This window comes from Falco biarmicus, chromosome 16 (assembly GCF_023638135.1).
Source record: "Falco biarmicus isolate bFalBia1 chromosome 16, bFalBia1.pri, whole genome shotgun sequence".
NCBI classification, from domain to species: Eukaryota; Metazoa; Chordata; class Aves; order Falconiformes; family Falconidae; genus Falco; species Falco biarmicus.
The window spans coordinates 7,156,452-7,177,836 of record NC_079303.1 but is presented as its reverse complement, the minus strand read 5'-3'; the positions used below and the strand labels follow the sequence as shown (position 1 = coordinate 7,177,836).

Here is a 21,385-nt window from a genome sequence, read left to right as displayed (position 1 = left end):
TTTCAGTTGATCTTAAAAGAAATTACTTATTTTGAAACTAAACCACACCCATAGCTCGAGTGCTGACAGCTAGGTACCGGTGTGTTGTGCTGGCCCAGGGAGGAGCCTGGGGTTACCTTTTCCCAGCAGGAAGGACCTGTGCTGCTCTGGGAAAAGGAAGCCAAACCCCCAAGAGGCAAAGCTCACCTGCAGAGGAGCAGCTGCAGCGGTGTCCCCGCCACCGGGACACGGGACACGCACTGCATGCAAGGTGGAAGCCTTGGGCTCTGACCCCGAGGGGAAGCTGAGAGCGGCTGCCCGAGCTGGGGGGGGAGGTGAGGCCTGCTGTGGGAGGGAAAATGCTTTCTTTGCTGCAGATGAAAAGAGCGTTCGGACTGAATGCTTCAAGGAAGGAGGCTGTAGCTTGGGGGGGTTGGGTTTCCCAAAATGCAGGCTTGTCATGACTTCCAATTATCTCTCTTTTGGCTGATAAGTTAGCAGAGTAAAGGTATTTGAATGCTGGCCAGCCCACAGTCGCAGCCTGCCTTGGCAGGGCCAGGCTGGGGGGCTGCAGCGGAGGGCTGCGAAGATGGTGGTGATGTTTGCCGAGGTATTTATGGCTCTTCCTTTGTGTCTCTCGCCTCTCCCACTGGCCTTGCTTGGCTGGTCACTGGTACCTAGCGCAACCCTCAGCCACCCGCACCACTGACCCTGCACGTAGCCGTGGGAGCATGACTTTGCTGAATGCCTCGGTGAAGTCTTACTGCAGTCAGCATAAAACTTCTCATCCGCTTCTCTGTCTCAGGGTTTATAAAATTCCTTATCTCAGTATCCTGGGCGCTAAGCTTGCTCCCTTAGATGAGAATCAAAATCACGAAGGACGGGCCGTGTAAAAAGCGCTGCCCCGCTGATGTGGCTTTATAGACCCCTCCGTGCGTTTTACAGGGGGAAGGGATGAAATCGGTGTGGGAGATGGGTCACTCATTCCTCCATCCTTGAATTCTTTCTCCAAAACACACGCACATGGGGGGCTTTTGTTTGTCTTCAGGAGAACTTGGACAATTGAGAGAGGGCTATAGTACTTTGCAGAAGGTGAAGCTGGGCTTTTCATGGATTTAACTTGGAGAAATGCTGTTCTATTTCTTCTGGAGACTACAAGCAGAACTCTACACATAAGTAACATGTAGAAGAGATTCTGTATCACTACAAGCAAAAAATCATGAATGTTTGTCATTTTTAATTTGAATTTGTTTTTCTTGTTGTATTTCTCTGAAATTTAGCCATACAAGTGGGCTTCGTTCTTACTCAGTTTCTGCATTAGTACTTAGTGCTGCAGACTCTTCAAGTGAATATTTATTTTAAAACACATTTCCATTCATTATTCTAAAGATCTCTCTGTTCCTCTCAGGTGATTCAAAGGGTTATTTTTGCGAAATTAGCATTTGACATTATTTTAAAGTAATGGTGATGGCTCTTTCAGAGTAATCAGCAGCCCTTTGCCTTTTAGCAACCAGATACGGAAACCCTGCGGCTATTCTGTACCTGATCTGCAAGAAAACACAGATGGGGAATACGTGTAATGGCTCTAGTTACAATCAGAGAGAGAAACAGCTTTGGTACAGCTAGGCTGAAGTCTGTGCGAAATGTGAGGTACTTGAAAGATCAAGGTTGTGATTCCCATGTAGTTTTTGGAGGTTTTGGGAGCTGGTTTTAGTTCAGTTTTGGTTAGTTTTCCCCGCTTTGCAAGTAGAGGAAAATGGATGGCCTTCGAGAGCTTTGCTCTCTGCATCCTGTTCCCACTTTGGAACGCCCTGCGCTTTGTCCTGCGGGGATTGTTGGAGTACCTCTAATTGTTACCAAGAGTGAGGTGAATTAGGCTGGCATAATTAATTTGATTTCTACAGCCTACTGGAGTCAGATTTGACCCTCTCTGCTGCCACAAGCTACCAGACGTGGGGAGCTGTGGCTGGAAGAGCTGACCTGAAGTACGCTGATGGGTTTTTCTCTGTTCAGAAGCGATCGTGCAGTTCAGGGGGGTAACACGCTCAGCACCTGCCTGCAGTATTCTTCCAAAATATCTTGCAGTTAACGTGGCGAACAGACCACATTGTAAGTATGAAGGGAAACTGTGGATTTTGCGTGCTGGTTTAGGGACTCTTCCAGCCGTGGCATATTCTGAGCCTGAAGCCTCACCCCGGCAGCAAAGTGCAGCCCCCGGGCGGGTGGGCGCTCAGCACAGCCCCCTCGCTCACCCCCCCGGACCGTGGCCTGGCAGTGCTGCGCTGCTGGCAACGGCTGGACATGGTGCTTGAAGAAGTCAGATGTCGGGGTGCTTGGCTCTGCTCTCCAGCATCTGCCTACCTTCGAAGCACGGTGAGCACCGGCCCCCGAGGGACCCCGTGCAGCTCGGTGCCACCTACCCTTGCTGCGGGGAGCACGTGCAGTGCCTGTGGTTTAAAAAGGAGGTGCTAGAGCCCCAGGTTGTGTGTTTTGTTTTGTTATTTGACCACAATATCTGTTACGTACTAATTTCCTTTAAGACTTGTGATGAAGTCAGTAAACCACAGCCCGCCGCGAGCGCTCTCCAGGCTGGTGCTTTCCACCGCAGCACACGCGTGACATGTCCCAGGTTTGGCAGGCCAGCCACGCTTGGTCTCCGGCAACATGGACCAAAGGGAGATTCTGCTGCAAAACCTGGAAAGGGCCCAAGGCAAGAAGCTGAACCGAGAAGAGTTTGTAGACGAGTTTTTGGTAAGTTCACTTCAGGCACAGCTCTGTTTTAGCTGATTTTCAAGGGAACCCGCTCAGTCACGTCTCCAACGGGGACGTGATTTGCATGTGGCAATAAGATTTTCTACGAATTTTACAGCAGAAGGAGACACAGGAGTTAACTGGGGTAAAAGGAATGTAAAGACAGAAAAGTAATAGTTTGCATTCAAAGTAAAGCTGTTTACTTTTTAAAGATTACCCGAGCGGTTCCTGTTTTCTACTTTGTGAATGCACTTGTCAGGACACAGTTTCACTTTGCCTGGTAATACAGCCAGGGCTGCGGTGAGGAGCGCAGAGCTGCTGCTCCTTCTCCCCGCTGCACCTTGTTCTGCCCGTGATGTGCGTGTTCCTGTCGGGGTTCGCTGGCTGCTACCCGGCCCCGTGCAGCCTGTGCCGCAGGGAGCGGGGGTTCACAGCAAGGCTCTGTGGACCCCAGACTCTTCTGCCTCACATCGGCACTGGGCACCTTAGCCCAGGAGCAAGGAGGCAGTGACCTGGGCAGTGGAACGGGTGTTTCTCCAGCCCCCAGTGCTGCGCTGGGTTACGTGCGAGGGCTCGTGCATCCACCCGCAATGGGAGAGTGTGCCCTACGCCCAGCAGTGCTTCTGGCCCTTCCTGGAAATCAATTTCTTGTTCCCTCAAGGCAAAACTAGCAAAAAAAGCTGATGGCTGTCACCTTCCCCTGTATTCTGCAGTGTCTAGCTGGTTGAGTGTGCAGTGCCATGATCTGTGCACTCTGAAATCTTTTTATTTGCTTGGCTGGCAGGGGTGAGTCCTAGGTGGCAATCTGCTGTCTCACAGTTAAAGCTGATGGCTGGCGATGGCTGCTGAATGTGGCTGGAGGAGGGCTGCTCTGGCAGGCTCTCTGGGTTGCTCTGAGAAGCAAAGGCATTGCCCAGCTTTAGCAGACATAGGGAAGGATAAAACTGGTGCACCTGTAAGATCTGAAATGTCTCAAACACCAGAATAACCACTGACCCTGAGCCACCTCCCCAGACAAGGGTTGCATCAGACAGTGGTCTCTGGGGAAGGCACAGGGCTTCCTTAGGAGTCCCCATGAGATCTAGCCCTGCTTTGTCGTACCAGTGAAGACTGGCACTTCAAACACTTGGGAAAAGATTAGCACTTGGTTTCCAGGTGTCTGGGTTGAAGGGAAGTGATTAATCTGAGTCTGCAGCAACAGTCTGTTGTTCCACGGAACAAAGCGCTGTCACAAGCTGCTGAATTTCCCCCTCGCTGCTGTGCCGGGGTTGCACTGCACCATGCGAGGCAGCAGGCTGCCAAGCCCTGCTGCACGGGATAATTCTAGCAGCCAAATGCACCGTCAATTTTCTGACCAAAACAGTAGGTAGAAGCGGTCAAGGCTGTGTTTCCTCTTGTACTGGGAAGCAATCTTCCCAGGATGGCCTGAGTTGCCGGCCACTTTTGCAAGTGCAGAAGCCTTAACAGGCGATTGTGATGGCATGCATTTCCGAACTTGGTAGAATGTTTGATACTATTTCTCCATCCTAAGGCCTCCCTTCTCTTTGTGTGAGCAAGCATTCGTACATGCAAATTGTGGTGGTGTTACTGGAAATGGCAGGGTTTTTTGTCAGAGTCCCTTTTTTCTGTTTGTGCAGTCTCACAACCGGAGTTTGATCCTTACTGTTCTCACTTGCTTTCTCATGCATAGACATTTCCCAAGCAGTTTTATGTCAGTTTATGCAGGGGCAGAAAAGTAAGGCGATTCAGAGCCTCAGCCATGACAGGACTGGCTTCAGTACTAAGCGATGCCCCTTTCATAAAAGCTCACCTTGGAAGCTGGGGTTGCCTCAGAAGGAGGCACAGGAGGATGCAACCAACGCCAGAAGAGCTCAGGAGGTTACCTACAAAAAACATCCTGATCCCACAACTTCTATCACACTGTGCCTGCCTCTGTGTTCTTGATTAATAGGGCACGGACAGGTGGACTGTCCTGGCCCTCCTGTACTTTATTCCTGACTCATTCCATCCAGGTCAGTGAGATGCGACTCCTGAGGCATAGTGGCTAAGGAGCAGCAGAATTTAGGGTTTAAAAATTGCAGTTTAATGTTAAAAACCATCAGCTCTGACTTGGATCTGAATTAGAATATCTGTGCACAGAAATACTGCAGAGGTGAGGTACACGTTGCCATTATACACCTTTTATCTGCAGTATTGCTAAAGGGCTGCTTGGCTTGGTTAAGTATGTACAAGCTACAAAGCCCTGCAGCTCCTGGTGTGGCCTTTTGGCAAATATCTTCATTCTGTGGCTTCATGCATGCTGGGCCTGGAGGGTGGCATGTCCCAGCAGGTGCTCATCTAGAGCAGGCTGGAGTCAAGGGGAGTTTTGCAGCTCTCCTGCAGCTGCGAATATATCAGCTCTGCAGCAAGGAAGGACGGGGGACAGGATTCTCAAAACTGGATGAGAACTTTCGGGAGAGCTGAAATGCAGTTGCTTATGAGCTCCCATGGGCATGCCATAGGTGAGCACCCAAAAATCGGGGCCCTGAATCTGCCAGGGCTGCGTGATTCTGGCTCACCTGCTCTGCGCCAGAGCTGCAGCTCCGAGCCCTCGAGCGCGCCAGGTGGGTACCAGCAGGAGAGCTGGTGTAACCCCCGGCATAACTGCTTCGGCCACGGCGCTGTTTTGGTTTGGTGAGCCCAAGACCAGCAGGCTGCTTTCCCTGCGCCGTGAGCGGCCGAGCCACCATTCCCACCTGCTGTTAGCAGCTCAGGTGTGTCACTGCGAGGTGCACAGGAGCATAAGGAACCCTCTCACCTTGCAGCTCAGTGTGCCTGTGGTCCTTTCCCTTGGCTCTTTTCCCCTGCACACCTTTCTTTCACAAAGGCAGCCGATCCCGAGGCTCTCGTGTGTCAGCCCGATTCGCTGCACCCCAGCTGTGATGTCCAAGAGAAGGGCTGTGAAGGTTGGCTCCAGGGTGGTGGGAAAGGGAGACTTGCCCTTGGGAGTGTCCAGCCATAGAGATGCTCGTTAGAGATGGCCTTTTGTTTTAACTACAAAGCACCCCTTGATGGCAAGAAAAGTGGTTAGGTAGACAAAAAATTATGAAAGAAAAAATACAGCAAGAATGGTGCTTTCAAAGTTGATGGTAATGAACGGTGTGTGTTACTTAGAAGCGGATGTCAGTGAAATAAAATTCTATGCTTTGGCAGGAAAAAGATGCTTGATCTCTCCAGGAGTGCTGCAGCTTTATCCTGGAAATGAAAGAGAAGAGAGATTCATACCCCTAAGGGTCCATCCCAGGACTCCTCCTCCTTTCTCTTTCATCAGTGCAGGTAGCTACTTTGCTCGGATTGCTTGTGCTCCTTCAGTGGCTTGAGCATTGCTGTTTGCAGCTACAGATGGAGGCATCTTTACCAAAGTGAGAAAAATCAATTGATTTATCTGTCTTTTCTTAGACAGTTTGTTAAAGGTGATGTAACATTGTTACTCCTCTTATCTGGGTGACATTTATACTGAGGATGATTCCCCTGTGTCTCACTTATTTGTAAGGGCGATGCTTTGTGTGCTGTATAAATGTATCATTTCATTTCAGAAGCCTACGTGCCCGAGCCTCGTGTGGGCACTGCCTCAGCACACACTTTCCATTCTTCAGGAGCCTGTGCTGGAGCTCTTGGGTGGCTTCTTTCTCTGTTCTTTTCTTGCTCTGAGTACCTTGAGAAAAACCACTCAGGAAAGAATTAATGGTGCAGACCTTGCTTTGTGGTAGTGAACCTGACCCCTAGAGACCTTCACACGTTCTCTAGTAGTGCGTTGCAAGTAACACATCTGCTGTAATTTGTTCCATTCTTTTATCACAGAAGCTGAAAAGGCAGTCAACAAAGTACAGATCGGATAAAATCTACCCTACAGCAGCATCTGAGCAACCAGAGAACATCAAGAAGAACAGATACAAGGACATCTTACCATGTAGGTTGGAAATAGAAAATGTTCCTATTCCGGCTTTTTTTTCGTCCTAGCTCGAGTCTGTTCCCATCCTCCAGTATCTGCCTGCACGGTTGCTTGTGTGTGAGGATACAGTTGGCTGTCAGTTGGCCTTGAATTCTGCTGTTCAGTTTTAAGGCTTTGACTGTTGCAGTGCATGCTCTGGAAGACTTTGGCATGCATTTTCTACAGACAGAACAGAACTTCTGTTCAGAAGGAAACACATCCTCTGATAATTATCCTTGCAAGCTTTCAGGGTAGCATTGCAGCCACTTGTTTTCCAAGGCCTTGTAGAGAACAGCTTTGGACAAAGATGCCTCCATGATGTACAAAGCAGACTATAGGCAAAAACTGCGGTGGCTTGTCCTGGCTTGATGCAGTAGTCTCCAAAGGAAAGCCTGTCCTAGGATCAGAGCAGATTGTTCCTTTCATCCGTTCTAGCTTGAAAAAAGAAAAAAAAAATCTAAACCCACAGACCTCACCTGAGCCTGTAAGGCGGAGTGCAGGATGATTTTAGGCTTGGCTTGCTCAGTGGTCAGAGATGAGCGTTGCACTGGGCTAGTGGCAGCATCTGCAGCTCTTGCCTAAGCCCTCACTAACGCTCTGAGAGCTGGCCCATTGCTCGCGCAGAGGCAGCGGCAGCTCCATGCAGGGCTGTCGGTAGGCATGGGAGGAGGTGTTAGCTGCTTGCACAGCCACCCATCTGCTATGGGATGAGCTCTCTGACACACATGCTCCTCCAAAGCACCCTGTGCTGCAGTCTGAGGAGCTCGGCTACCATGAAGGACAAACAGTAACTGCTGCTGCTTCTGCTTTTGTGCCTGCAGTTGACCACAGCAGAGTGGAGTTGTCCCTGATTACATCAGATGAAGATTCTTGTTACATCAATGCCAACTTCATCAAGGTATTGCTTCTTTCACGGTGTTTTACCGTGCAAAGGTGCTTGTGGCAGCTGTTAGTGCTACCTGGTCGAGTTGTGACAGGGGGAGCAGGTCCTGTGGCACTGGTGAGCAAATGGACTGTGCGTAGTTCTGGGCTGTGCTCAGGGATAACTGATGTAGCGACGCGCACAGTCAGTGAGCGCTTCAAAAACACCCCTTGCAGGAGGGAGGCACCAGGCCACAGGGCAAGGGACGTGTGCTCACGTTGGGGTGGGTAGTGGAACAGTTTGTGGCTCGCAGCCCCCACTTCCTTGGTGTCACTGCCTTCAGTGGGTGACAGTGGTGCAAAACTGCCTGCGGCCAGAATCGCCACGCACAGGCAGGAAGCCGCACAGTGCAGCACCGCTGAGCCCCGCTGCAGCCGCGAGCGACCAGGCAGGTCAGCACAGGCTGGCTCTCCATCAGGAGCTCCATGTGCTTTGGGGCTCTCCTGTGCTGACGACCCTTCTCTGATACATAGAAGGTTTCCTTTGTTCTCCACCATAGTACACGAGGGCTCTGCAGAACAGACCTTCACAGGGGGATCACGGTTTGTTCTTTGGCCAACAGACACAACGTGCCCAGAGCCACGCTGCAGAGCTGGGTCAGCTGTTGCAGAGGCAACAATGCACAGCTCCCAAATGCACTGCAAGAACTGGTGGCCTCTGAGAGCAGGTGTCCCCTCAAGCCCAGCTCCCTGGCTTGGGTCTGCCTTTGGGAGGTTTGCACACCGCTGGTTTCTGGTTGCTTAATTTAACGTAGGCGCCTAAAATTTAACTATGTAACCCCCCTTCTAAATCCTTAATGGGCTCACTGAATAGAAGTAAGATTCAGAATAAGGAATTACTTTATTTCTGCTAGTGAACTATGCAAAGATGTCTCCATGTCTGATTTAAATGCTGTTTTAGGGTGTCTATGGGCCAAGAGCATACATTGCAACGCAGGGTCCTCTCCCCACAACTGTCATTGACTTTTGGAGGATGATTTGGGAGTATGAAGTCCTGGTAAGGTGCAGATTTATACACCTTTCCCTTTTTTTTTAAAGAAAAGTTGTCTGTACAAAGAGAGCCAGAAGTCCTCTTTGTCTAAGCTGAGAGCTGGAGTGTCAGGGCTTTACTCCAGATGTTGCATGCGCCCCACACCCTTCCTGTGAGCCTCCTCCATGCTGGTGCTGAGGCAGGGTCTGCTCCTGGCTGCCTCTGCGGTTGGGCTCTGGGTGGGAAAGGCCCTGGCGCCCAGGCTGTCCGTGTTGTCCCGGGTTTGATCTGCCTGGCGGTCCGGAACTCTGGGGAAGGCAGCCCACAGAGCTTCCTCATTGCTGATAAGTACCCACAAGTGATGAGTTTGATTTGCTGTCTGGATAAGACACTCGCGTTCAGACTTTCCTAATGAACGTTCTTTCTGCAGGTTGTGGTCATGGCTTGCGTGGAGTTTGAAATGGGAAAGGTGAGTAACGTGTCAGAGGTGGCCTTTGCTGTGACAGTGCCGGGACAGGGTGGAGAAATGCAGGTTTTCATTAATTTCATTAGTGCATTTCTGGTTGATACGAGCTGTTCCCTGGGGCTCCAGCTGCAGAATCTTCCAGCAGCGTATCTGGCTTCTTTGGGAGGGGAGAACCCAGCAATGGTGGCTCCAGGGAAGGGGAGGCTGGAGCTGGCCAGCAGCGAGAGCCTGGCCTCTGCCGAGTATGAGTTTTGTCTTGCCAAGTGAGACAGGAGACAGCGTGGGTGGGCCCGTGGTGAGTAACCAGACGTGTCCTGCTTCTGGCAACAGAAAAAATGTGAGCGGTACTGGGCAGAGGTGGACGGCTCTCCCCTCCAGTGCGGCCCTTTCTCCATCGCCTGTGTGAGTACAGCTGCAAGCACTGGGTCACATCATGTGCGCTGGAAACTTGTGTCATCTGCAGAAAATGTGACTAACTTCTTCTTCTGCAGGAAGCTGAAGAGAAGAAAAATGAGTATGTGATTAGGACTTTAAAGGTGGCCCTGAATGAGGTAAGTAGGAAAGGCCAGTGCAGGAAATGCATCCTGGCTTGCTTTGCTATGTAAATGATATATTAAAATATGGCACACTTTGTGCAGAAAATGTTATGCTGCTCGGCCTGCTGCTTTAGATTTGACAGTAGCTAAAGGAACAAAGAAAGTAAAAAATTAATTATCTCGAACCTCAATTTCTGAAGCTGTTTGCCAGCTATGGCAAGTCAGACCCTGGGTAAGTAGGGTCAACGTGTGACATCAGGAATGTATAAAATGGCAATGCTGCTTTTATAGCGAGCACAGCTGCAGCCTGCACCTCTGACCTTCGCCTACCAATGCAGACGGGAACTGGATGTGCCTGCATCACACCAGCTTCCCGTGCCGCGCCACCGTCCCGGTCTGCGCCTGCAGGAGCTGCGGCAGCAGCCCCTCGGTGGCGCGGGTCAGCCCCAGCCCCTGCCAGTGCTCTTCTCCTCTTGCAGAGCATCCGCACCATCTACCAGTTCCACTATAAAAACTGGCCAGACCACGACGTCCCCTTGTCCATTGACCCCATCCTGGACCTCATCAGTGAGATTCGCTGCTACCAGCCGGATGACAGCGTCCCCATCTGCATCCACTGCAGGTGGGTGAGCCGGTCACCAGTGGGGAAGGGCTGCCGGACCCCTGGACCCCACACTCTCGCTTCCCGAGCGGTGGTGGGGGTGGTGGAAGCTGGCACAAGCCCCAGCCAGGCTGCTCTCATAGGAAGTCTGAAGGCAAAGGTGTCTGCTGGGGACAGCAAGCACAGCCGGGTGGCAGGAACGGAGACAGGCAGCAGCAAGCCAGCAATCGTGCATGTAGTTAGGAGACCACCACTGCTGTCGGGCATCTCCACATGCGGGCTGGTCGCCACAGGAGGACTGGGAGCTGTTTGCAGGAGCACAGATGTGCCTGCCAGCCTGCAGCAGAGCTGTGGGCAACTGGAGCTTGGCGTGGGGTGGGTGAGGTTGCAGCAGGGCTGGCTGGTGGGTCTGCACCTCCCGCAGTGTGGGGCGGGAGGGTCACAGGGGGCTTCGGACCTTTTTCAAATACCCTTGTCAGAAAATACAGCGTGCCCATCCTCTGACCTCTGCTAGCAACCCCGCTGTGACTGTCATTGCAGTGCCGGCTGCGGGAGAACAGGCGTCCTCTGTGCCATTGACTACACCCAGAAGCTGCTGAGGGACGGGGTGAGTGTCTGCCCGCGCTGCGCTTCACATGGCGCCGCAGGCAGCAGCGCTGCATCTCTCTGTCGCTCCCTCACCTTCTCTCTCCTCTTACCTCACTGCATGCAGATGTGTTTCAGACAACAGCCATGAGTGAGAACTCCCCGCAGCCTGACTGGAGAACAGTGGTGGCCAAACTGCCGATGTCCCGCTCCCAGTTGGTGCTGCTCCTCCTTCTTTAGGCTCTGCATCATCCACGCACTGCTCGTTGCCATTGCTCCCCTCCCCGTCCTGATGCTTGTACCGATGGGGCAGAATCCTCCCTCTCGTTGCTCCTTCTGGCAGGACCTTCAGGTCACAGAGCTGGGCTCTGCACTGGCCTTCACTCTTCAATATGACTTAACTATATGTGTCTCTCTGCACTTAAGCATCAGAAATCCAGTGTCTCCAAACTAACACCTTGCTTTACTCTGACTCTTTAATAAAAATCTGTGAGGTAATCCCTGGCCCTGCGGCAGGTTGCTGGGACTCGGAGGAGTGGCTGCTTTCTGCACCACAGCAACCCTGAACCCACTGATCTGGGAAATCAGTGTCTTGTCTTTTCATGCTATTCGCAGCTGTTACCAATACTGTTATAAAAAGGGTATTTTCTGTGGGATGCAAGACAGGAGGGAGGAAGCAAGCTGGTTCATAATAAAAAAAAATAATACTTTAAGCAGTTCCTTTGTTAAAAATTCTTGCAGCGACAGGGCTGAATTCTGGACACTGCTCTAAACTGCATCATGACTTGGAAGCTGCTTGGAATTAGACCTGTCTGTAATTTTTCATCTTTTCTCTTTCTTACAAGATTGTTCCGGTGAACTTCAGTATTTTCAGTCTGATCCAGGAAATGCGCACGCAGAGGCCTTCCATAGTGCAGACCAAGGTGTGTTTGGGCAATTCCACCAAGTGGTACGCTCTCCATATTGGGAGCTCAGCTCTTCCCCAGGAGGCTTTGCAGTAAGGAAACCCCGAGTGGTTGTGCTCTGGGAACTGGGGTGCATAGATGTTCTGCAAGGTCCCCCTGCTGAGCAGAAGAATGATTTTGCAGAAATTACTTTGGTAGCTGACCATTTCCTTGTAGACAGCTGGAACGGCTTAGCGCTTGCAGTCTGATACATCAAACACTTATGCTGTGGGAGAAGGGACTGTCCAGGAAATAAAGTGGGAACTCTTCTCAGCTGAGATAGACTGAAGAGGAAGCTTGATGCAGAACAGCATTGTTTGTGCACCCGAAAAAAACCCCGAATGCTTCAGTCTGAACCCTTTGAAAGCTGTGGCTTCTACCTCTTCTGGGAACTTACCCTGCCAGTGCACCAGAAAGTAGCAGCTTCTCTCAGGGGCTGATGCTTGATTTGGGTCATGGGTGACCATTTACAAGTACTGCAGGTGCTGGCTCTCACGTCAGTTTTGTTTGTCTGGAATGCAGGAGCAGTATGAGCTGGTTTACGATGCAGTGATTGAGCTCTTCAAAAGGCAGATTAAAGCATTCGATGCCCAGGCAGAATCTGCTGCTTCACAGGTAAAAGTCCCCGGGATAAGCACCCTGCCTCTTGCAGCCTCAGTCATGCTGGCTCTAACCTAGATCCCTATGCAGAGGTCTCCTCTGCACACCTGGAATGAATCCCCATGTTTTCTGCTACCCTTGATGCCCAAACCCAGCCTCTTTTCAAGTTAGCCCATGAGAATCCAGCCGTTTCCCTGACTGTGCAATGCTTACCACAGGATCTGGCCCCAAACAAGAGCTAAATTTTCTGCAGTCTCGAAACCATTTTCCATATACTTATATAATTGTTTAATGCAATGAGTGAACAGAAAAGCACCAGCTTTCCACAGTAGCAGCTGATTTCCATGTGGACGTGCCAGGGAAACTTGTCTTCAGGGAGTGCTTGCAAGCAACAGAGTGACTTTCAGCCTGGCTGGGAAGCTTGGATGCACAAGGCGGTACGGCTAGAAGTGTTAAATCTGCAACACGGTGGTATTCTAGTGAGACAATTAGCATTCCAGCCTGTCTGTGGGAGAGAGTAGGCTAAAATAACTTGTGAAAAAACATGTCAAAGTCTTTCAAATCTGATACGCTTCTGAGAAAAAACAATGTGGCCTTGGTATGAAGTTGCAAATAAACAGGAAGATCCAGAACATCCATGATTGAGCTTTTCTTTGCTCTTGCTGTTTTCCTGTGACTGCTGGCACGAACCTTACCTTCCCTGTGTAGCTGTTCGCATCTGGCTGGAGTAAATGCATTGCCATTCTTAGGCAATGGCTGAAAAGTTACAGTTAGTTTGTTTTGTCAGAAGCTTTTGTGTAAAGAATTGGGAACAGGATCCTGCGATGGGACTCGGGCCTCAGTTTTGCCATAGGATTTGCAGGATGTTCCGAGCCAGAGCTGAGTGAGAAAAGAATGGCAAGAGCCTCTTTCTGTGCGCTGTGGACAGTCTGTAAGCAAAGGAGATGCAAAACTAGGTTGGCAGAAAACTGTTCAAATCCGGATGTGGTTTTGTAGCTCCTGGCCAAACCTCTCGCCCACCTAAACGTCACTGCCCTTTGAACACACTTTTGCAGGCTATGGGTGATGGTCACATGCTGAGATGTCACAAATGAAGCCAGCGCCTGACCTGCCTGGCTGAGTGCTCACGTGGGGTCGCTGGCTGTTCTGCAGGTGTTTGGAACAGCTGGAGGTTGCACAGCTTGCTATACTCTTGTTTCAAAAAAGGTGCTGACAGGAATTGCTTTTTGGGAGGTTCTGTCCTCAGTTTTCAGCTCCAACTTGGTGTTTTCAAATTGATGTTTGTCATTTGCAAACTGCATTAATAATTAAAAGTATTTGGCACAAATTTCAACTCCCGAAATAGTACGTGCGTGTTCTTTGCATTCTTCTTCCTCACTCTTGTTTTCTAACCTTTTCTTTCCCTAGGTACATGCAAGGCATCCCGTAGCCAAACCACGCCTGACTGCAGTGGAAGATATTTATTCTCTGAGATTACTAACCTGGTAAGTATCCTCTGGGTTAGTGTTTTCAGTCACTCGTACGATTTCAGGAAGATGCATTGTTTCATGTGCGCTTTGTGGCACGGTCCTGTTTGAATGTTGCATTTCAGTTGTCAGCAGGATCTGCAGCTTCTCTCGAGTCCCACTTTGACTCTCACATCTGTTCCTAACGTCATTCCTGCTCTTCTCATCGAAGTCTCTCTGCGACTGAGCCTCAGCCTCTTCCCTCCATGCCGTTATCTGTCCCCCTCTTCTGCCCTTGGCTCTGTTTCATGTTGCGCTTACCTGGTGTTTCACACATGCACTGCAAACACGTCTCAGGGCAGTACAAGAAAAGGCTGATGCACAGGGAGATACCCCAGTGCTGGGTCACTTCAGCCCTCTGCCCCGAGCTGTGCATGCTGCAGGGTGTCCCCAGACCGGTCCCATCTTTCATCTGCGTGTGCCACTCCAGTGCCTCTTGCTGTAAGGAACAGCAAGTCTGAGGAATCCAACTTCCCAACATGGACAGCTTCAGAGAGCGGTGGGATCTCTCTGAGGGCATGTTTTGGTTTGCAGTGTCTGCTTTCTGGAAATAATTTTGCTTTTTGTTATAGTTTACCCACATAAAGGGGCCTCCTCTGTTCACCAGGGTGCACAGCCTTTCCCTCTGCTCCTTGCTGGAGGCTGGGCTGGGCTCTGCGTTCCTGGGGGACAGATCTGTGCTTAGGAGCAATGTTGTGGGGCCTTGTAAGCAGGCTAACAGAGATTTCAGAGGACTAGATGGCTTTGGCTTCACATCACGGTACTTTATTGCAGCTCAGAGCCACAGGAGCAGGACACACATCAACTTCCTCCTCCGGTCGTACAGAGTGAATCATCCCCGACATCGGTGTCTGCCACGGGAGTGCATGACAGCTCCGGGCATGGAGTCCCTCCCATCAGACAGGCCATCTCCTTTGGTACTTTGAACTTCATCAGCTGCAGGAAGGCAGCTGCTGCTGAGAAGTGGGGTGCTGGGGATGCTCTTCAGAAACACCACAGTTTGGAGTTCAACAGCATCTCTCCTGAGCAGCTGCTTCTGAACCCGGAGCCAACGGGAGTGGGCAGGAGAGGGCCTCGTGGCACAGCACCCCTCACACGGACCGCATCGACCCCTTTCGTGCTGGCGCAGCGGGGAGAAGGCTGGGCAGGGGGTGGAGGGGATGCAAAGCCCACTTGGAGTTCACGGTTGCCAAATGCCTGTTACTCAAGCTTTCAGGTGAAGCAGTGGGATGGATTTTCCCCTGTTGAGCTGAACCACTCGAGCATAGAAGCCAACAGCCCCCCAAGCCACAGGAACCACGGGCGATATCCTTACCCCTACTTCTGCTCAGCAGAAGACCCCTACTTCTCCTCACTCTCTCCAGAAGGCCCTGTGTCCCCGGTGTTTACCGAGCACTTTGTGGAGGGGCAGGATGCATTCCTCCCTTCACGCGCTGTGATCTCCCCGTTGCCCGCTGCTGTGGCCAGCTCCCCGCCACCCGGGCCTGCGTCCCACCATGCTCCCCCACTGAGCAGCGAGGGGATATCCTCGTTCTTCCCCAGTAAGTGGTGTGCTGCAGCATGCGGGGCTTGGTGGTGCTGGGCTGCGGCGTGCCGGGGGGGCTGGCGAGTGTTGTCTGCTGGTGTCCAGGCGGGGCTGTAGCTGCTCCTTGGCACTGCATCCCCCTGGGAGCTGAGGGAGCGACTGGTTTCATCCTCACACTCATTGCATCCTGCGTTAAGCTTTTCCCATAAAAATCAACAACATTTTTAGAACAGTGTGATTTCAGGTTTCACATTACATGGCAGCTCTGCACTACCACGTCACCTCGGCACAGCTCTCACAGGCAGGCAGGGATCAGTGCTGACCAGTTTGTATAACAGGGCGCTCCAAGAAGCATTCAGAAAGCTCCCAGAAATGTTTTTCTCTGAGGATCTAGTTTCTGGGTCAAAATCCACTCCTCTGTGCAGGGTATCATGCAGGTGGATGCTGACATCCCACCGAGACTGAGAGAACCAGGACTTCGATGTTAGTGTTTTGCCCAGATCTGTAGCTTTAAAACCATCACCTGCCACATGAATAATGGAATTGTTCCTTGGTCTGGTCAGCCCTGGCCCAGTTGGACATTTCCCGTTGTCCACAACTTTGGCATTTGCTCAGATTTGTCCTGCTGAGGCCCTTCAGCATTCAGTGTCACAGAAGTATGCTTGTTATCTAGATGCTAGAGACTCTTGGACCATTTGGGAGTTGCACCACAAGCCAAGCAGCAATGGTACTGCCAGCTGTGCGCTTGCTGTGTGCTGGGGGTTCACTCACTATTTTCCCCTGTGCAATGGCAATTCTGCTGCCAACACTGCTGGAAGCCTGCCCTTGGGGCCAGGTAGCTAGCGGCAGATGAATTGGTGCTGGGGGGCTATTTAGATTTTTAACTAAGGTTTAGAGATGTTTAACCATAATTTCTGGGGCACGCTTGGGCAAGAGCAGTCAGCTCTTGGAGTCTCTACATAGGTTTGTAGTTCTGCTGTGTTGTGCTGCGCGGGTAACCTGTCCCTGTCTCTGCAATCAGCCACCCAGCCACAGCCAGATGATGATAACCCTCCGCCCCTGCCCGAGCGAACCCCGGAGTCTTTTATTGTGGTCAGCGAATCTGGTAAGTGCATTTGACAAGACAGGGGCTGAGAATTGCTCTGAGGGCTCTTCCCATGACTGTGCCATGCCGTAGCACCTGGCAGTGCCTTTGCTCTGGCTGCCTGGGATGAGAAATGACTGCTCTTGTGCCCAATTATTTCTAGGAGAATTTCCTCTGGCCACTTCTGATTTTCAGCTTCCAACCAGAAATACAAATATCAGAACGTCTTTGAGGTGGAGTGGTGAGTCTCATTCGAAAGTGGTTAATGATTCCATAAGGCTGAGACCATGCAAGGTAAGAAAATGGGGTTGTATCTTTTCTCCAGCACTATCACTATGCTAATTTCCTTGTCACGTTTCCTTCTGTGAGAAAGACCCTAGTTTTGGCACTGTGTATTGTCCCTAAAGTATTTCAGGGCTCAGAACAGGAGTGAAGATGTGGTCTCAGTCAGGATCCTCCTCATCAACACTTGCTTTACTCCAAACATTATTTTTGGAGGTCCTAAATCCCATACAAGGTAGTAAACATACTGTCCCTCTTTTAAAGAAGGATGATGGAGACAGAAGTTGGTGGTCCGCTGAGGTTCACACTGCCCTGTGGAACAGGCAGGAGCTGAAAAAAATGTAGGCATCTCTTGCTCATTCCTGAGTTGAATTATAGCTTTGTAAAGTGAAACAGTCAGGCATGAGTCTCTCTTCCATTACACGAGCATGGAGGTGTGTGTGGGAGGCTGTTTGCACATAACATCATTTCCTCATCTTCTCTGGCTTGCTCGCGTGCAAGAGAACGACATGTGGTTGTGAGAATTTCAAACACCTTCCTTGTTTTTTGTTTCTAGAGTGTGAAGCTTCGGAGCCCAGAAAGAGGTATAAGTTTACTGCTGGGATAAACTATCTCTGGAAATAAGATATGCTTTTTACTGAAGCTGCTTTGCCACATTTAGTAAACGTCTTTAGGATCTGTGCTCAGTCCACTGGATATTTTGTGTTGCTAAACAGTTCTGCCACTAAATGGTTCTAAACAGAACTAGGCAGTTCTGCAACCCAGTGGACTGGCAGTTTTGTGTTTCCTGACCAGCTCCCGCCACACTCTGCACACGATGATGCTCCTTGCAGCTCCTTGGCTGAGGCTTGTCACATCTTTTGCTGCATGTTGTGTTTCCGTTGAGAAAGGAAACATATATATATGTATAAAACATCGCTCTCTCTCTCGCTAGGTAACCAACTCTTTTATCTTTGCTTTCTTAGAGACAGCCCAGGATTGCTCTAACTCTCCCCCTGCCCTTCCTGAAAGAACCCCAGAGTCATTTGTTCTTGCTGATGCAGCGAGTAAGTGATAAGTTCTTTTCTCGGCATGTAACTGCGATTTTATACTTACACCTAAACCTGTATATAGCTTAGGAGATTGTGGCCCACTTGTTCAAAGCATTGACAACGGTAGTGCTTCAAGACTTAACTGCAGGAGAGCTCAGCAGATAAAAAGAAAGTAAATGCAACTAGGGGACTGCTGGAAATTTCTAGAACAGGAAATTAAAAGCAACAACAAAGCACTTAGAAAAAAGCAGGAGGATTTGTGAATGACCACTGCAAATGTTCTGATGTATGTTCCCAGGTCTGCAGGCTGCTGCAAGAAATTCTACGAGTCCTGTGGGCTTGGAGAGCAATGCTGCTGAATCATCATCAAAAGAGCCTACAAAATGCTTCAGGAGAAGCAAGGTAAGACAAAAAACTATTGAGAATGGAGAGAGTGAGAAGAAGAGATAGCTCTAGCTACAGCTATTGCTACTCTCTTACTGCTAACCTTGGGAAAACTGCCTGCCTTGAGACCACTTGTAGTTAGGGCAAGGAAACAAGACTAATAAAAATACTCTGTTGTAGAAATACAAACAAAACCACTGTCTGCACCAGGAAGAGAGTGCCACAGCCATACCCATGTGAATGGCTATGCCCTCTGCCTGAAATGTCAGCTCCTCTTGGAAAAAGTTGCTCGAGCGGAGTCTGAGCAGTCTCTTTGTGCTGTGACCTGGGTTAATTATCCTCATGAGTGACTGTACTTCAGGATGTTATGGTTGAGCAGAAAAGCATTTGAGGAAAACAGCAAGAATTAATACAAACTGGAGGCATTTGGGATGGCTAGAAAAAAAGCCAAGACAAAGGGAATGGCAAAACTCTGCATTTCAGTCTCAGCTGCTAGGCATGACACTTTTTATGAGATGTGATACATGTATATTTAGTAGCTGATATACTGCTTGCCACACTTTTTTCCAATAGGCCTTTTATCTCTCTTTTTTTTTTTTTTTTCTCAACAGAGCTTGAAAATACTGAAAAATGTGAGAAAGAGTAAGTCTTTCAGGCTAATGTGCATCTTCCTGATGGCTTTAAGCAAGTATATAAGTATGTGGGACTGACTTTTCAAGAACGTGAACTAGTCAAATGTGAAACGTCCTGCACATCCGCCTGCTTTGGAATAGGACATACAGAGCTGCGCTGGCTAGCTGAGCACCATCACATCTGGAGAGCAGTACTGGTTTCAGGAGTATCATAAGGATGCTGTGGTGCCCTGGGGTACCCTGGGGACAGCTCCTGTGTATCCAGATTATCAAATTCTTGAGGTCATGCAAACCAGTGTTGTGGGACAAATACCCTAAAAGTGGGGGATAGGGGAGCTGTGGGGAATGTGAGCCCCATCCTGGATTCTGCTTGGTCTATTTGGAGTGTAAATAAGGAGTTTCTCATTAAGTTCCTTTTGATCTAAAATTAAAATGCTTATCTTGAAAATAGGGCTGTTAAAAAGTCCTTAACGCACTTCTGAGCGAACATTTTCCCAATGGAATCACACTGCAGTAGAACCCTTGCTCCATGCCATGAGAAAATAAGGTCATTAAGACTATGTGGCATTCATGCTAGTGTCGAAAGTACTTCGCTTTGTCTTGTGCTGAACAGCATCCATGTGGCAGTACGTGTTTTCCTGTAGGTGTGTCCGAGTCTGGATCTTCAGGGAATTGCCTTAGTGACTAACTGCTTCAGTCAGATTTTTTCTTTCTAGGCATCTGTAGTCCGTCTTCACTGACAAAACCATCAGAATCTGCCCCGTCAAACCACTCGAGGTCTTTCCTTAACTTTGGTACGTTTTTCTCTTTGTGTTTTGGTGTAGGAAGTACCTGGTTTTTGAAAGTCTAAATGCAGGTACCAGGCAGAATACTAGTAGATTTCAAACATTACAAGTAATGCTTATTATTTTTTTTACACATTTACAACTTTATTCACGAATTGTTTAAAGAACAGGTAAGGATGGAAAACACAAACCCTGAAATCTACTCTGACACACGTTTCTCGGTGTGTGAAGGGTCTGAAGCGTGCATTTGGCTTTCTTGTATCTGAAGCCTTTATGTGGCAACAGAGATAGGAGCAGACAAACACAAAGCTGTAGCATTGCCATGAGGCTGCTGGCTTACGTTGTGTAATATGGCAGAAGAGAAAGAGCGCAGTTTCCATATAAAATTCTTCTACTAGACAACAGTAATTTATTAGATTAAGCATAAAATCTAGTTATCTTGATATGCATGCTATAACTGTATTTTTTGACAGACACGTAGACTGTTTTTGCAGCAGTTGACTTACAACGACAGGATGTTGCTTTAAGTCTACCATCCCTTAAAGTTTGGGAAAGGACTGAGATTACAAGTATTTTCAAATACCATATTATCTTAAGGAATTACATAATCAACATCTATAACATACAGAATTTGTTGCATTAAAAAAAAATTTCTTTCTAGGCTTTGCAAATCGATTTTCAAAACCTAAAGGACCAAGAAATCCACCACCAGGATGGAATATTTAGATACATTTTATATATTTGATGTTGCAGATTTGTGAGGCCCTGATGTGCCTTGAGCGCTCCTCCCAGTAAGGTTTCCATCAATACATCAAAAGCTGTTGCATGATATTTGCAGCTCAGGCACCACCTGCACATTCATCAGCTAAACCTTAAGTAAAGAAGAATATAAAAACACCAACAGTTAAGCATTTTCAGTTAATTTACCACAGGATGGAAACTCAAAGCGGGAATAGCTATTTTATCGTAAGGAGGGATACATTTTTGTTGTGTTTTGGAATGTATTCACTTCAAAAGGACGGATTTGAGTGTTGTGAAACAGAGCTACGTGAACTGGTGACAGGATCCAGTGAAGACCATTGGGTGACATGGATGGCCAACGGAGCAGACCAAAGCAGAACGAGACTCGGGATCGTGCAGACGCAGCATCTGTGTAGCTCCACTCACGTGTGTAGGTCCACTGTGATCGAAGACCCATGCTTCCTTTAATGTTTACGTTACTTGGACAACAGGAGAATTAGCATCTCAGATTTTAGAAATAATTTTAAAGTTTTTTTTCATCTGAGCGAATCAGAGAATTTGTCTGTTATTTCTGGTCAATAAGATTGATCACATAGAAACTAAACTAGTGTTAACTGACTGCCCTTGCTATCTGGGGGGAAAAAAACCCAAACCGAACAAGACACCACCACAGCCAGTGAAGTATCATTGTATTTTCAAAGAAATACTGGTTTTAAGGATTTGTGACTCTCCAGCACAAAATTTCAGATGGATAGCTTGGAAGATGAGATTTCTGGCCAGATTCGTCACCAGGTTCCACCGCTATTTATGTTCTCCGTGGGGAGGGATAAAGCTGTTGAAAACTGGTCTATGTAATTGCTTTTCTGTAGAAAGAGAAAAACGAAGCGGGATTTGGGGACCGCGGCGGAGAGGAAGCTGATGAGGCTGCGGGCACAGCGCGCTCAACCTGCCTGAAAGCTGCTGCTGCTGGAGCAGAACGGTAGCGCGGCGGGCACCCGCCTGCCTGTCGCCAGAGCCACCCGGCTTCCCCGCTGCAGAGCCCTGCACCAGCCCCCCCTCAGGCACAGCCCGGTGCCCAGCAGCCCCGCGCCGC

General features: G+C 49.4%; 1 protein-coding gene across 2 annotated transcripts; it reads left to right on the top strand.

Annotated features, from left to right (window-relative positions):
* The first annotated feature begins 2,498 nt into the window (after window positions 1–2,498).
* PTPN22 (protein tyrosine phosphatase non-receptor type 22) lies at window positions 2,499–21,138 on the top strand. 2 transcript variants are annotated; one of them, XM_056361684.1, is made up of 21 exons: window positions 2,501–2,730; window positions 6,571–6,679; window positions 7,522–7,598; window positions 8,523–8,618; window positions 9,022–9,060; window positions 9,388–9,459; window positions 9,549–9,608; window positions 10,073–10,215; window positions 10,735–10,801; window positions 11,625–11,702; window positions 12,246–12,338; window positions 13,731–13,807; window positions 14,603–15,369; window positions 16,375–16,458; window positions 16,601–16,731; window positions 17,276–17,303; window positions 17,685–17,765; window positions 18,049–18,152; window positions 18,746–18,776; window positions 19,483–19,560; window positions 20,213–21,138. In XM_056361684.1, exons 1-21 carry the CDS (start codon window positions 2,644–2,646, stop codon window positions 20,275–20,277), a joined length of 2,367 nt encoding a protein of 788 aa, XP_056217659.1. In that variant the 5' UTR covers window positions 2,501–2,643; the 3' UTR covers window positions 20,278–21,138. The 2 variants fall into 2 exon arrangements, with proteins under 2 accessions (XP_056217660.1, XP_056217659.1); XM_056361685.1 differs by lacking the exon at window positions 12,246–12,338 and having other exon boundaries at window positions 2,499–2,730.
* Window positions 21,139–21,385: the final 247 nt, after the last annotated feature.

Bases quoted from the DNA above. Each gene is read 5' to 3' on its own strand.
- PTPN22 (XM_056361684.1), top strand. From the start codon at position 2,644: ATGGACCAAAGGGAGATTCTGCTGCAAAACCTGGAAAGGGCCCAAGGC. The intron at 18,153-18,745 runs GTAAGACAAAAA...TTTTCTCAACAG, and splicing joins AATGCTTCAGGAGAAGCAAG to AGCTTGAAAATACTGAAAAA. The intron at 19,561-20,212 runs GTACGTTTTTCT...ATTTCTTTCTAG, and splicing joins GAGGTCTTTCCTTAACTTTG to GCTTTGCAAATCGATTTTCA.